Source organism: Carassius auratus, unplaced genomic scaffold (assembly GCF_003368295.1).
Source record: "Carassius auratus strain Wakin unplaced genomic scaffold, ASM336829v1 scaf_tig00214657, whole genome shotgun sequence".
Taxonomy (NCBI): domain Eukaryota; kingdom Metazoa; phylum Chordata; class Actinopteri; order Cypriniformes; family Cyprinidae; genus Carassius; species Carassius auratus.
The window spans coordinates 995,201-1,010,925 of record NW_020527754.1 but is presented as its reverse complement, the minus strand read 5'-3'; the positions used below and the strand labels follow the sequence as shown (position 1 = coordinate 1,010,925).

The following is a 15,725-nucleotide window of genomic DNA, read 5'->3' as shown; positions in this document are numbered from 1 at the left end:
TAATGGCCAGAGATGCTGGCAAGTTTTAATACAAGTTATCAATAATTATTTTCCAAATATTGCTGCAAACAAGAGTGCAGAGGAAAGAAAACAAACCATGCTTTCCTGAAATGAGTCTTATATAAACAAAGGAAGGAAAGGTGTGATGCTTTTATTGTACTTTGTTGATGATTTGATTCTTGAAAGTTCACACTCCTATAAAGTTGTTTTCTTCAGCCTGTTTCTTTCATTGTTTTGCTGTCTTTACAACTTTAAGATATTACCTATGTTATGTTATAAATCACACTATGTCACACTCACATTTATGTTTATAGATTGGTTATTCTTATTCAGTAACTTTTTCTTTGGGAGTATTTTACATTGCATATTCACTGTTTGATGAAAGACCCAAGCAAACTAATACTGAGCTACTTTCAGTGTTTAAGCCCTTAAACTTGTAGTGAACCAGTCTTGCGATCTACAGTACCATCTAGTGCTCAGTATGCAATGTGATTACTTCGTCATAATATTCTGCAGTGGCATGGCAGGAGCTTGTTGCCGATTAATCAACATCGTGGTGAAAGCAAAGCAAATTATATATGAGTCAACCTGAACCAACACTAAGCCTACAATATTTATCTTCACATACTCTAACTAAACTAAACCACACATCTAATCAAAAGGGGGAGGGGGGGGGTAAATAATATAAAATTGAGGGTAAAATAATTTCAAAATAAATCTAGGCATAATTTCTTACAATATAAAATGTGCAATATTACGTAACGCGCATTGATGTGTGTGTATATGGGAGTTGTAGTTTATTTGTGTTCGATTCTTTTTACCGGCCGTTCATTTAAGCTTGGTTGCAAAACAACAAATCCCATAATGCTTTGCTCGAGCGTCATGAACGCCTACGCTTAATAAACGCAATGACAGTAATCCCCCGCTGTCATAGTGACAGATCGCGAGAGAAACGAGCAGATAAATGCAAAATAGGTTTTAGTGTTTATCTGTTCATTTAACTAGGAAATAATGGACAATTCCGGGAAAGAAAAGGAGGCAATTCAACTTATGGCTGAAGCCGATAAGAAAGTGAAGTCTTCCGGCTCTTTTTTAGGAGGAATGTTTGGGTAAGATTAAATACACGCTTCTTCCTTCCTTTTTATCCGATCAGTCCGCTAGTCTGTTAAGATATACTGTCAATATGATCATGTTGCCAAGGTTTATTTTAAAAATAAATGTGAATTTTATTGTACAAGGGCCCAAGCTGTGACAGGCCGCTTTGCGCATCAACCGATGGAAAAAAAGGCTTGTTCATTATAATGCATAGTTGATCTTTTTAAATAACGATTTTTGTATGTTCATAATTAATTAATTAAATAATAATATAACTGATGCGATTTTATGATTTGGCCACCAAGTAAAGTGTTATTGCGTTGATGGCGTATTAGTGGCACAGTGGCTTGTTTTTATGTCACTATAATAATATTAAAAAAGGGAACACATGTACAATGCTACAACCTTGTTTATTAGATACAGATTTTATTTGTTACTTCTTTTTTATATTTACATATGCACTTTAATTTTTAGTCTGTTGCACATTATATAATAGTTATTTAAAATTAATATGAAACAAATATATGGTACTATTTTAATATTAATATTATTCGTATTACATTAAAATATCTACGTGTACTTATTTTAAATATCCTGATTAATAAAACAAAATATTAAAATAATTTAGAATTTTTAAATGTAACATTTTTCAAATATACATTTAAAAGTATAACTTTATTTTAATAATTATAATTTATGGATTTAAACTTTACAACAATGTCTGATTAAAGCCATTCTTCAGTTTAATTTCCTTTTTTTTTTTTTTTGAAGAGCTCTGTGTCGACAGTAACAGTGAGATGCTTTATTGACAGCCCAAACATATTGAGCACTTATTCAGTCTTATTTATAGTAAACAAGCTCTGACCTAGTATGATGTGAAACAGATTTATTTCAAATAGGTTTAATTAATATGATATGAGGCACTTGAAAACTGACCCGATTGAATATTCCCACCAGGACACAAGTTTTCTAGGCCTTTCTGTTTATCTGTCCAGCTATAATTTTCTGACTTAACCCAATAATATATATACAATCAAATTTGTCTTGGTACATCAATATTAACCAATATTAATAAAGTGTTTACCTTCTAGTTTGTAGATTTGTTAGGGCAAACGTTATAGTTTTCATTGAGGTATTAAATTGCAAAAAATGCATAACTGAATCTTCTCACATCTTTCAGAGGAAATAACAAAGTGGAAGAGGCATGTGAGATGTACGCCAGAGCAGCCAACATGTTCAAAATGGCCAAAAACTGGAGTGGTATGTGCTTTTTACTGGTGCAGACATGACAAGCTTCTGTAAATCTTTAATAAGCAGAATTGTATTATATAATGCTTAAAAGGTCATTATGTAATAGACCATGTTTAACTGCTAAAATATACATATTTCTGAATGAAAATAATCTCATTAAGGAAGTTATCCTAATGTCATCTTGAATAATTCTACAGCTTGGTTTGTAATTGACAGGATATATTATGATGTTTATTATATATTCATATTCTGCTGTATCCAGCTGCAGGCAATGCTTTCTGTCAGGCGGCCAGACTTCACATGCAGCTTCAGAATAAACACGATTCAGCCACCAGCTACATCGATGCGGGAAATGCTTTCAAGAAGGCAGATCCACAAGGTGAGGTTCACAGATAACTTCCAGCTTCATGACAGTCGGTTGATTTATTCAGTATTAGCAGATGTTGATACATGTCAAGATGAATATTTAATATATGACTGTTGCTGATCCATCATATATGACCCTGGAGCTCAAAACCAGTCTTAAATCACTGGGGTAGACTTTAAGCAATATCTCAAAAATCAATCATTGTATGGGTCAAAATGATAGATTTCTATCTTATGCCAAACATTAATTAGAATATTAAGTAAAGATCATGTTCCTTGAAGATATTTTGTTCATTTCCTACCGCACATTTTGTTTAATATTTAATTTTAATTCCAGTTTTCACATCATAACAATCATATTATATAAATGCGTTCTAATTTTCATCTTTCCCTTTTTATTGAAATTAATGAAACAATATATATTCATCTTTCACTTTTTATTTAAATTAATGAAACAATGCAGAACACTGGCCCTCCAGGACCCAGTTTGGAGACCACTGGTATATGGCATAAGAATGAATGCTGCATTGCAACTTATATTAGGAGGTAGAAATTATGCCACAATCCACTCACAAATGTGTTGCAAAAATCATAGAAAGTGTGCATTTGAATATACAGTGTATTAAAAATGTAAGTAGGTATTTACACGCGTTTACATGGGCTGTATGTATATATATTATAGATTCACGAGTTCACATCTACGTATATTAATACCGTAAGTTTATGCGTATTTGGCGTGCTGTCCGGGTGGAGGGCTCCGAGCTCGGGATGTGGCCCGAACCCAGAGTACTCCCCCCGGTTGTGGTAAGAGTAGATGGATCTATAAGTGAGGAGAAATGGGGTGGAGGAGGGATGCTGAAAACTGTCAATGAACAGAGATAGGTTCTGCTGTTATTTATACCTTGTAATGAGTTGATTACTGATTGGTCTCCACTTGTGTTAATCAGGTTAATGAACTGCGACTGTTCCTCCCGAACTTTGTTATAAAACAGCATTTCACGAGTTCACATCTACGTATATTAATACCGTAAGTTTATGCGTATTTGGCGTGCTGTCCGGGTGGAGGGCTCCGAGCTCGGGATGTGGCCCGAACCCAGAGTACTCCCCCCAAAAACAAGAGAGCAAAAGGACAGCCGCCAGACTACGAACCCCCCAAAACGCAGAGATTTGGCGGGCTGACGTTTTTAGAAGTATGGTCGTTTGACCAGGAGATCTTGCATTGCCTCTGGCAGAAGTAGAGGAGCAGGCAGGTCCTGTTGGTTAATAGTTGAGGAAGAAGCGGTTACGATGTCGGGAAGACGGGCTCCACCGTCTGCCTGCGAGGTGTAATGATATATTGACTAGATGCGTAATGTATCCGCTGGGAGGCTGAGGCTCGCTGGACAGATAGAGGAAACAAATTATATTTCTGCGTCCACTGGGAGACTGAGGCTCGCTGGACGGACAGTGGATTGAATAAATATTTACTGCGTCCGCTGAGAGACTGGTGCTCGCTGGACGGACAGTGGAAACGAATAACTATTTACTGCGTCCGCTGAGAGACTAGTGCTCGCTGGACGGGTAGTGGAAACAAATAAATATTTACTGCGTCCGCTGAGAGACTCGTGCTCGCTGGACGGACAGTGGAAACGAATAAATATTTACTGCGTCCGCTGAGAGACTGGTGCTCGCTGGACGGACAGTGGAAACGAATAAATATTTACTGCGTCCGCTGAGAGACTGGTGCTCGCTGGACGGACAGTGGAAACGAACAAATATTTACTGCGTCCGCTGAGAGACTCGTGCTCGCTGGACGGGCAGTGGAAACGAACAAATATATACTGCGTCCGCTGAGAGACTCGTGCTCGCTGGACGGACAGTGGAAACAAACAAATATTTACTGCGTCCGCTGAGAGACTGGTGCTCGCTGGACGGACAGTGGAAACGAATAAATATTTACTGCGTCCGCTGAGAGACTCGTGCTCGCTGGACGGGCAGTGGAAACGAATAAATATTTACTGCGTCCGCTGAGAGACTGGTGCTCGCTGGACGGACAGTGGAAACAAACAAATATTTACTGCGTCCGCTGAGAGACTGGTGCTCGCTGGACGGACAGTGGAAACGAATAAATATTTACTGCGTCCGCTGAGAGACTCGTGCTCGCTGGACGGGCAGTGGAAACGAATAAATATTTACTGCGTCCGCTGAGAGACTGGTGCTCGCTGGACGGACAGTGGAAACGGATGAATATTTACTGCGTCCGCTGAGAGACTGGTGCTCGCTGGACGGGCAGTGGAAACGGATGAATATTTACTGCGTCCGCTGAGAGACTGGTGCTCGCTGGACGGACAGTGGAAACGAATAAATATTTACTGCGTCCGCTGAGAGACTCGTGCTCGCTGGACGGGCAGTGGAAACGAATAAATATTTACTGCGTCCGCTGAGAGACTGGTGCTCGCTGGACGGGCAGTGGAAACGGATGAATATTTACTGCGTCCGCTGAGAGACTGGTGCTCGCTGGACGGACAGTGGAAACGAATAAATATTTACTGCGTCCGCTGAGAGACTGGTGCTCGCTGGACGGGCAGTGGAAACGGATGAATATTTACTGCGTCCGCTGAGAGACTGGTGCTCGCTGGACGGGCAGTGGAAACGGATAAATATTTACTGCGTCCGCTGAGAGACTGGTGCTCGCTGGACGGGCAGTGGAAACGGATGAATATTTACTGCGTCCGCTGAGAGACTGGTGCTCGCTGGACGGACAGTGGAAACGGATGAATATTTACTGCGTCCGCTGAGAGACTGGTGCTCGCTGGACGGACAGTGGAAACGGATAAATATTTACTGCGTCCGTTGAGAGACTGGTGATCGCTGGACGGACAGTGGAAACGGATGAATATTTACTGCGTCCGTTGAGAGACTGGTGCTCGCTGGACGGAAAGTGGAAACAAGAGAGACTTTTAAATTAAACATTTTTTTATTTATTTTATTTTATTTTTATTTTTTATTTTTTTTATGTTTGAAAACAGCGTATTATGCAGAGGCTAACGCGACTGGGAATGTGGGGCATCGAAGCTGATCATAAACCCTTGTTGAAATTCACGTCGCTTATTGTGAAAACTGAACAGCTTATTTCAGTGAAATGGCTTAACATGATGACTTTTTTTTTTTTTTTTTTTTTTTTTTAAATATATGGGGGAGGTAAAGAAAAGGCTCCTGCGGGAGCAGACACTGCTGCGGCAGTGAGGAGATACGAAAGGGGCTCCTGCGGGAGCAGACACTGCTGCGGCAGTGAGGAGATACGAAAGGGGCTCCTGCGGGAGCAGACACTGCTGCGGCAGTGAGGAGATACGGAAAAGGCTCCTGCGGGAGCAGGCACTGCTGCGGCAATGGGGAGATATGGAAAAGGCTCCTGTGGAAGCAGCTCTGCATTTAACCCATCCAAGTGCACACACGGCAGTGAACGCGCACACACCGTGAACGCACACCCGGAGCAGTGGACAACCATTTGTGCTGCGGCGCCCAGGGAGCAGCTGGGGGTTCGGTGCCCTGCTCAAGGACACCTCAGTCATGGCATGGCCGGGCCGTGGCTCGAAACCCACATCCCTAGGGTTAGGAGTCCACTCTCTAACCACTGGGCCCTGAGTTCCCCCTCCTTGACTGTGGGAAGAGTAGACAGGTTAGTAACATTTTTTTTTTTTTTTTTTTTTTTTTTTTTTGCAGTATAAAATAAGAGGCAAAAATTATTTTTACTATTGTAAATATGAGTTTATGACAGCGTTTATAATTAAACCTCGGGTAGCAATAAATTTACCGTTGTCTGAGACGTCATGAAATGTTCTTTAGCATCATGACCATAGAATGTAGTCATGGTTCTGCAAGGTTTACCATGGTTTCCAGAGATCTGGAGCTGATTCTGGGTAGCTCGGTGGTTTGTGACTGTTGTCTCGTGGCGCGCTGTCTTTTAAGGGGCCGGTCACCTATCACCCCTTTTTTTTTTTTTTTTTTTTTTTTTTTTTTTTTTTTTTTTTTCTTCTCTTTCTTCCTTCTTCTCAGGCGCGTCCGCACCGCATCGAGTTGAAAACATCTCAACTTTTCAGGATGCCACAGCGCAAGAATATCAGACCTGAACTAGGAAGTTGGTCACCAGATCACAGGGTAACCAGTTAAATTGCATGGAGACACCGGAGAGCGCCTAGATGTTCCTCTGAGGTGCTCGCTCATCGCAGTTGTGCTGCCGTGGTACACCATATCGGTTTTGCAAAGGGAACAAAGAGACGTTTTATTTGTCCTCTGTTTAAAGTATTCTCATACTTTTAATAACAGTGGTCTCTGTTTGTGATAGAATGCAACTTCTTCATTCGCCGTATGCCATTATGCAAGATGTAAACAGTGTGACGCGTCCACGCATTGCACGCATTTTGTAGTCGACGTAAACGTTGACGTCGACACGTCGTTGCAGCACTAATTAGTGGTGGAAATTATGATTCTTTCTAGAGATTCGTTCATTTTCGGTTCATTCACCAAAATGATTAGTTCAGAGATAATTTCTTCGTTTTACACAGAATATGCCAGCAGGTGGCAAAAGAGTGTATTATGTGTTATGTCTTACGTCAACGAACGCATTCACTTGTTACAAAAACTGATCTGGCTTTATTAAAATGTGTGTATAATCGCGTTCAATATATGAAGTCTAATTGAGTTGTTCAGATGAACAAAGCACGGGGTTTCTTGCCTAATTAGCATTTTAATTGTTTGGTCAGACAGTTTGTGTATTATATATTCACATTCATAAATCGGGGATTAACCTTTCTTTTACGGTCTATGGATTAAACGTGGAGTTGCTAAATATCAAGACGAGCGTATGTGCACGGTACTGTACCTATAACTGCGCTTTGCATTTTCGAGATTGACATGTTAAAATAGCAGATTAACCCAGTTTACTCTAATTCAAATGTTCGCGAACAAGATAAGCTATGTGCCAGTTCATTTAATTCACAAACGACGTGTATCCGTTCATTCAGTTCGTTCACGAATGACAGGTGTGCCAGTTCAGTCATTTCACTCACGAACGATAAGATCTCTAGATCTAGTTCAGACTCATATGAAACACGTTCATTGAAGGGCGTATTCGTTACTACATTCAACAAATCACATACTCGGTCACATCTCATACTCGAAGGCTATCGGCTCGATGTTGAGTAATTCTTTGACAGGATGAATGGTTGTTACCCGGTTCACTGAGCTGCGCATGCGCTGCTTAAAGCGCCGCGCTGCTATGAAGGGAGGAACTTTACTGAACTTGAGAAATATGAGTCCGTGGATAACATGAACGATTTGTTCGCCTAAAAGATTCGTTCAAAAAGAACGATTCGTTTACGAACGACACATCACTAGCACTAATGGATACATCTGGAACACTGGTTTCACGTTGTAGTATAGACTGTGGAAACAGAGGCTTCTGAAAACTATGGGAATCATTATGCAATGAAAATCATTATGTCTGTAAAACATGCCAACAGACATGATTATGGCAATAACGTTAATTGCAGTTATGTGCTATTCACTTACAAGCAGTTCTAAAGATATTTACTTGCATGCTTTCATATTACGGTCCTAGAAAAACTCAGAATTTACTCACACTGCTGTCCTGCGGCAAAACGAGGGTATAATGATCACGCCAGTAGATGGTGAAATATGTCCCCAAGAAAATTGGTCCTGCCAGAATAATTGCATGAAACTTGTCTGTAAAACCTCAGTGAGGTTTAATCATGCACGGTAAGGCAGATAATATCTTTGGACATTTCAGTGTGGATGATGACTACCTCATGGCCTGATTTAACAAACTTTAAGCCTCCTTTCCACAGCACGCGACATTTGTACACGATTGTCGCATTTCTCCCTCTCGCGGCAGGGGTGCTTAACTTTCAAACTGGTCGTGCAGTAGCCCTAACTGTTACCTTGACATGTTCACCATGGTAAAGTTAATAATTTGAATGAATAGAATGTATAATGTATGAATACATCGTCACAAATCAGATTACCCCCTAAATAAAAACAGTAGGTTTTGTGGGGCTAATCACGTAAATAATGGTTTAATAATTATATCTGCCATAATTATTATGAACCACCATTTTACATAAATTATGTTGAAGAATAATGTCAAGGTTAACAAAATATAGGTAATTCTGACCTCGCACCGAAAGATCACATCCCGTCGGGCGTTTGCACACGGCCTGGTCGCAGAAGTTTAAATATTTGAACGCATCCGAGGCTCAATTTGGATCTGAATTTCCACATACATATGTGATCGGAACTCCACGCGGCTCTCGCACTACTTCTGGCCGCAAACCTGTATTTACCGTCTTCGTCTAAAAATGTATTGATTTATGACGCACGGTCTGCGCCGCTAGAGGAGGCGGCCTCAAACTGCGCCTCGGCCGGAAAAAGCCGCGGTGAAAGGCTGAGCCGCTGCGGGAAGTGAAAGAGGCTTGCTGCGGTAAGAACTGAGGAGCGGGCTGGTTGAATGCCTGCTGGTGCTGCGATTCCAGCGCTCAAAGAGAGCCCGGTCTTGATCGGGTCAATCGTGGAGTCAAGCGAGGCGAGCTTGAACTTTGCACGGTCTATTGGCCACGACGTGTGGCTTGGCAAGAAGAGCAGCTGTCGCGATGACGTTTGATGGTGCTCAACGGCCGTGTTTAATGATCATGGTCAGCAAAGTAGCAGATCTGAGAAATCGCCGGTATGGATCTCCTTGTTGGAAGGAAAATTTCGTCTGTGATAAGATGACGGACAGCGCGAACCGGGATGCTGAAAACTGTCAATGAACAGAGATAGGTTCTGCTGTTATTTATACCTTGTAATGAGTTGATTACTGATTGGTCTCCACTTGTGTTAATCAGGTTAATGAACTGCGACTGTTCCTCCCGAACTTTGTTATAAAACAGCATGTAGATTCAAGAGTAAATCACTACACATATAGACAATAGGATTCAGATATATTGTGTTACTTCCATATGGTTGATCATAAGTCTGACTGTCTAACTCTTCCTCCTCCTTCTCTTTAATGCTTGCGATTAGAGGCTATCAAGTGCTTAAACGCAGCCATTGATATTTACACAGACATGGTAAGATGTTTTTGTAGCAGTCAAAATCTTAGTTGATATAATGTTCATCCAGGCTGTTCCATTGCTGTACTGTGTCATTTTGGGTATTTTTAAACTGCATTTCCAGTTTTAGCTGTCTAGCAATCCACCAACTGTCCCAGCAGAAACTCACATAGAGCAGTTTAACACTTTATGACAGGCATCCCTCCCCTTTCAAAATCTGGGAGAAATTTCTTAAACATCCCAAGATGAAGCCTAGAATCTGTATCCAAAGCACATATGGAATCAACAAAGCATGTAGATGTTCAGATAGAAAAGTTTGATGGATACTGAATGAGATATTCAACTGACAGTCAGGTTTATAAAGTCTCCTCCGTTCTGTCTTCAGGGAAGATTCACCATCGCAGCCAAGCATCATATCACAATCGCTGAGGTGTATGAATCAGAGCTGGTGGACATTGAGAAGGTACAAAAATGATATTTAGTGTAAACTGAAGGTGCATCTTACACTGAGAATGCAGAGTGCTGTGAGACAGCTATCATTTGTAGGGCGTTGTATTTTAAGTAGTACAATTATAAAACACAAAAACAGCTGGATTGATGCTTCTAATTAAACAGATATTCATAATTCGGGTTTGAAAATGTTTATCTCAAAATACATTTTAACCAGATTGCTGTCTAGCCACCAGAAAGGCTATAAATCAGCACATTATAAATCTGCACATTTACATGCGCTATGTTTAATACATCAACAATGTTTAAGGTCATGCATTAAATCTGCTTCTTTTCTCTGTGACAGATCATAGACAGTTAAACAAAAACCCAGTTGAGAAAATAATATAATTATAATGTACCGGTATTATTTATTTTCAAATAAGGTCACACTTTAAATGAGGTTCTTTTCCCAGAGACTTTATAAATGGTCAAGAGAAGAAGAAAAAAAACATCAAGAGAAAATATTTTTCATTCAAAATAATGTATAATATTATGTAATAATAATACGCAAAAAATATTTTGAGAAATATTTGAATGTATTTTTTTAATTATTATTAATGGATCATTAATCTTTCATAGTAATAATAATAATAAAATCATTTATTATAAAATCATTGAAATATTATTAATAAAAAATACCAATGTAAACAGCTTTTATAAAGGTTTCTGGAGTTGTCTTTTGATAGTTAGCAGCTATATAGCTATTTGTTATGAATGTAAACACTCAATGTCTGTTACCTTTAAGATTGAGATTTCTGTTTTTGATTCTCCAAAGGCGATTGCACATTATGAACAAGCTGCTGACTATTACAAAGGAGAGGAATCAAACAGGTAGGGCTGCTTAGTAGAAGCCAGATAATAAAGGTCTTGTTTTTCCTCCCACGTTTAACCACTTTGTTTCTAAGGAGAGGTTTCTAAGATTAATTGAGGTATTTTGAATGGTGCTTTAAGCTTTGATATGATCTGTTTGCTTAATTTACAGCTCTGCAAACAAGTGTCTGCTGAAGGTGGCTTCATACAGCGCTCAGTTAGAGCAGTACCCGAAAGCAATAGAGATTTATGAGCAGGTAAGCCGCCATCTGTCGGTCTCCTGCAGATTCTTGCCACATTACTCGCTCACCAGCAGTTGCTAAATCACTCGGGAATTCCTGTCTGTAAACAGGTTGGAACCAGCACCATGGACAATCCCCTACTGAAATACAGCGCCAAAGAATACTTCTTCAAAGCTTCCTTGTGCCACTTCATCGTGGACGAGCTCAACGCAAAGGTCAGCTCTCCATCTCCATCAGATCAGAATACATGAGTGTATATATGGAGAACTGCTGCAGATAATGTGTGGGATTTCCTTTCTGTTGTAGCTCGCTGTTGGAAAGTATGAAGAGATGTTTCCAGCCTTCTCAGATTCAAGAGAATGCAAGCTTCTGAAGGTTTGTTATAATACAGTTTACAACAGATAAAAACACATTTTATAATCAAACCATATCTGACAGGACTGCTATGTCTTCCTCTCCGGAAGTGATTTTCTTATAGCATCTTTATAAGGGTACATTTTATAAAGGTGGCATGCATGTATTTACACAACAGTTGAATAATGTTATGACTGTGATTATTGTAATTTTCAATAGCATACATGAAGTATTTAAAATTAAAAGGAACTTATTACAGGCTAGGGCTGCAATATTATTATCTTTTTACGCCATAATCTTTTTTTTTTACTCATCAAATCAAGAATTCACATTGGTTTTCTTAGTAGTGGTAAACTGTTATTCTTATCTGAAATAAACTGTATACAGAAAGTGGGCAAAGAATGTTCCCCATCACTGATGCAGTTTGCATTGTTGCAAAAACAATGTGTAAAATGAATTTTAATTTTAAACATGACAGTCGTAATAGGGCATTTATGTTCATTTTGATGGCATTTTTTAACCATTGTTAATTTCCAAACTCAGAAACCTCCTAGCAATTGCATAATATCATGATGAAAACCACTCTGAAATTTTTGCAATATCCAGGCAATCCCTCGCATTGAGTTTTGCACCACTTTCAGAAATGAATATTCATGGTTGTATGCTTCTAAGAGGTTTTGTCCTTACAGAAACTTCTAGAGGCACATGAGGAGCAAAATGCAGAGGCTTTCACAGAAGCGGTATGACTTTCAGCTTCTTCTTCTTCTTAAAAAAAATTGTTATCATTGTTCCATTTTATTTTTAAAGAGTAAATGAAATATATTTTTTTCATGTTAAAATATTTAATACTTCAACCACTGGCATGAGTCATGTCGAAAAGTTTGTATTTACGAGTTAAACGCACATGAACATCCCCACAGTGTTTAAATTAGAAGAGGGAAACTGAACTTTCTTTAAGCCCCAGGTTGAGGTTGTATCTGTTGGAAAATATGGCATTTTTAGTATTCTAAAATCACAATAAAATCTAAAACAGTTAAATGTATAGTACCTTATTAACTTGATAAAAACACTACACAAAAACATAGCTGATGTGCATTTCTTTATCTTTGAGTATTGCTGAGTAGTTTTGTTGGTATATTGACATCTTTCTTTGATAAGTAACTTGAACTCATAAATACAAACTTCCCAGGAGGAGTTGAATGAACCATATCTGCTTCTTTGCAGTTTGTTTTTGTTGATGTTAACATCACAGATATCTCGTACTGTCTTCATTCTTTCACCGTCTTTTAGGTGAAGGAGTTTGACACCATCTCACGCTTGGACCAGTGGCACACCACCATGCTTCTGCGGATCAAGAAGACCATTCAGGGGGACGAGGGCGACCTAAAATGATCTGTACGGTGGGGCGATCACTCACTGCATGGCACCCTCCTTCTCCTCTTCCAGTTTTCATCAGTTTTGTGCAATGGCCAAGTCCAGGTTTCCCAAAACAGTATGTTAAAATGTATTGCTACAGCATTTCTAGAGAATATACTTATAAGCCTGTACTGATACATTGATATCCAGTTTTATAATATAGCACATATCAAAATATAGCTCCGGTTTCTCTGTTGCATTACGAGGGTATTTTTGGACATAACAGAGTGAACCGGTTAAGGAGAGGGAAATTCAAGAATACAGTTTGAGATAGTCCTCGAGTTCTTTTGCAAACGTTACTGAATTGCATCGTGCTAGCGCTGCATGAATTGTACAGATAGAATTATTCAGTCAGTGCAGCAGCATTGTGTATTATTATTATTATTATTATTATTATTATTATTTTGTAGTCTGCTCACACTAGTTGGCACGCAGGCCTCGAAATGCTTTTGTGCACATTTAATAACATCAGACGTTCATGCAGAATGAGAATTTCAGTTTCCCACAATGCACCATTTTGAATTGGTATTTAAGTGATTACATAAATGTCTTGTCATATCCAAATTTTAAATAATTTCTTATTCATTATATTATTTATAATGTTACTTCTGGGTTGTTTTCTTAAATGTATATTTATTTATTTCGTTAAATTGTTATTTGAACTGTTAGTCACATAATATTATTAATTTTATAATATTATTAGTCTGAAATATTATAAATATTATTAGTCTAATAATATTGTGTTAAAAAAAGTAATTGAACTAAATTTTACACTGTCTATCATCTCCATTGGCACTGAAATTGATGTGTTTGTAAAATCCTTGTATAACTCTTATTAATATTCTCAAAGTGTGTGTCGTGTTGTGAATGCATAGCTCATGTACACTCTCCACTCCTGTGGTCTTTAGCAGCGTATGTCATTCTGTGTTCAATGTGTTGTGACGTCTGTATTTTACCAGATTCTAGAGTTTTTAAGAAGCCATGAAGATGTACAGTACCAAACAATGAGCTTTCCCACAGAGCCACCGATGTCTTCGCTGAATGTCTGTGAGAATGTACAGAAATAAAAACAAGTACTGAAATGGCTACACAATTTAGGCAAGTGAAAGTCTGCTATATTACCTGGTTAGTGGTGTTCTCTATGCCAAGTATCACTGTAATTACATTTTGGTGTGTAACTCCTGCACTGTTTGTGCTGCAGACTTTGACAATAACTCAAATAACGGTGTTTAAGAAAACATAAATATAAGAAGTATGTGGAAATATATTCAATTTAATTTTGTATGTATGTAGAATATTTACAAAATAAATTTGCTGCCCAAATCAAATTTGATTGAGTACCGGTACCCACAATATAAATATATATATATATATATATATATATGCATGCATCCACGCACGCAGGCACACACACACACACACACACACACACATATATATATATATAGACACACATACACAGAGACACTTACATTTCACATAAATTCTCTATATTTCAACCAAAATCTAAAAAAAAAAAATATTGAAATAAAAAGATAAATTAGAATTGACAGATAAATAAGGAAGCTGAATTCAACAGACATTTTATTGGGTTAAATTAAGAATTGTTGTCATGGTTATACACATAATAGGGTACTAAAAATGAAGAATTGTGCTATGTACTTGTATTGGTGAGCATAATAAATATTATCAATGATCATTAGTGACAAAAAAATAAATAAATACGTTTTACCAGAATCACTAAAAACCTTCCCTAGAAATGGAAGGGATTACACACCCAACAACTGTATTCCTGTAAAGCGTGTTGTCTACTTAAATATTAAGCCATTTATTGTACATGATAAATTTGAGCTTTGTTAGTTATGGAAACGGCCCAAAATAAACCAATTGTTTAGAGTCCCATTCAAACGTCTTTTATTTGCATAATTCTTTATACGAGTTCATTTAACTACTTTGGTGCAAAAACTGACCAGAGAAAGGAAAGAAAATAAAAGTAGAGGCTAACGCAGTTAGCATCATTAGCTTTGCTTTAGATGAGCGATGAACTACACGTGAATAGGTCATATGTCTAATTTCCATCTGTGACAAGTGACATGCGGTGAAAGGAGGGTTTGCACAGCAGGATGGATATTTCTTATCGTAAGGTCAGTAAAACGAAAGCCCTACACAAACCAAATCTACAGGCACAACCTGCCTATGGGCACAACAAGAGTATTTCCGATAGATGCCTTTCATTAGAGCCGAGGGCATCATGGGAAATTCATCTGTTAAAAATAAAAACAATAAAAACTTTAATTCCTGAAAGTATTTTGGTGTATTTTTAATTCACACATTCTGTGTAAAAACAACAACGATAATGATACATATATTTTTAATTAATGGAAATAAATGCAAAACTCTACAAGTAAGGTAACATTAGGATTTTTTTAACAGTGTTAAAATTCTGTTTTGTATTGTTGGGTGAGATTTCTCTGACCCAACTTATTCTGTGTATAAACAACAACGATAATGATACATATATTTTTAATTAATGGAAATAAATGCAAAACTCTACAAGTAAGGTAACATTAGGATTTTTTAACAGTGTTAAAATTCTGTTTTGTATTGTTGG

At 38.2% G+C, this 15,725-nt stretch overlaps 1 protein-coding gene across 2 annotated transcripts; it reads left to right on the top strand.

Moving 5' to 3' along the window:
- Positions 1-913: 913 nt before the first annotated feature.
- Positions 914-14,436, top strand: LOC113092574 (beta-soluble NSF attachment protein-like). Of its 2 annotated transcripts, XM_026258198.1 has the most exons (11): positions 914-1,109; positions 2,276-2,355; positions 2,609-2,725; positions 9,772-9,818; positions 10,186-10,263; positions 11,068-11,123; positions 11,275-11,359; positions 11,455-11,559; positions 11,651-11,719; positions 12,388-12,438; positions 12,989-14,436. In XM_026258198.1, exons 1-11 carry the CDS (start codon positions 1,012-1,014, stop codon positions 13,088-13,090), a joined length of 888 nt encoding a protein of 295 aa, XP_026113983.1. In that variant the 5' UTR covers positions 914-1,011; the 3' UTR covers positions 13,091-14,436. The 2 variants fall into 2 exon arrangements, with proteins under 2 accessions (XP_026113983.1, XP_026113984.1); XM_026258199.1 differs by lacking the exons at positions 914-1,109; positions 9,772-9,818 and having other exon boundaries at positions 2,345-2,355.
- Positions 14,437-15,725: the final 1,289 nt, after the last annotated feature.

What these genes read in the sequence shown, in the direction of transcription:
- LOC113092574 (XM_026258198.1), top strand. Translation starts at nt 1,012, where the DNA reads ATGGACAATTCCGGGAAAGAAAAGGAGGCAATTCAACTTATGGCTGAA. An exon ending in AATGGCCAAAAACTGGAGTG is followed by an intron (nt 2,356 to 2,608) that starts GTATGTGCTTTT and finishes TGCTGTATCCAG; the next exon opens with CTGCAGGCAATGCTTTCTGT. An exon ending in AGCTGGTGGACATTGAGAAG is followed by an intron (nt 10,264 to 11,067) that starts GTACAAAAATGA and finishes GATTCTCCAAAG; the next exon opens with GCGATTGCACATTATGAACA.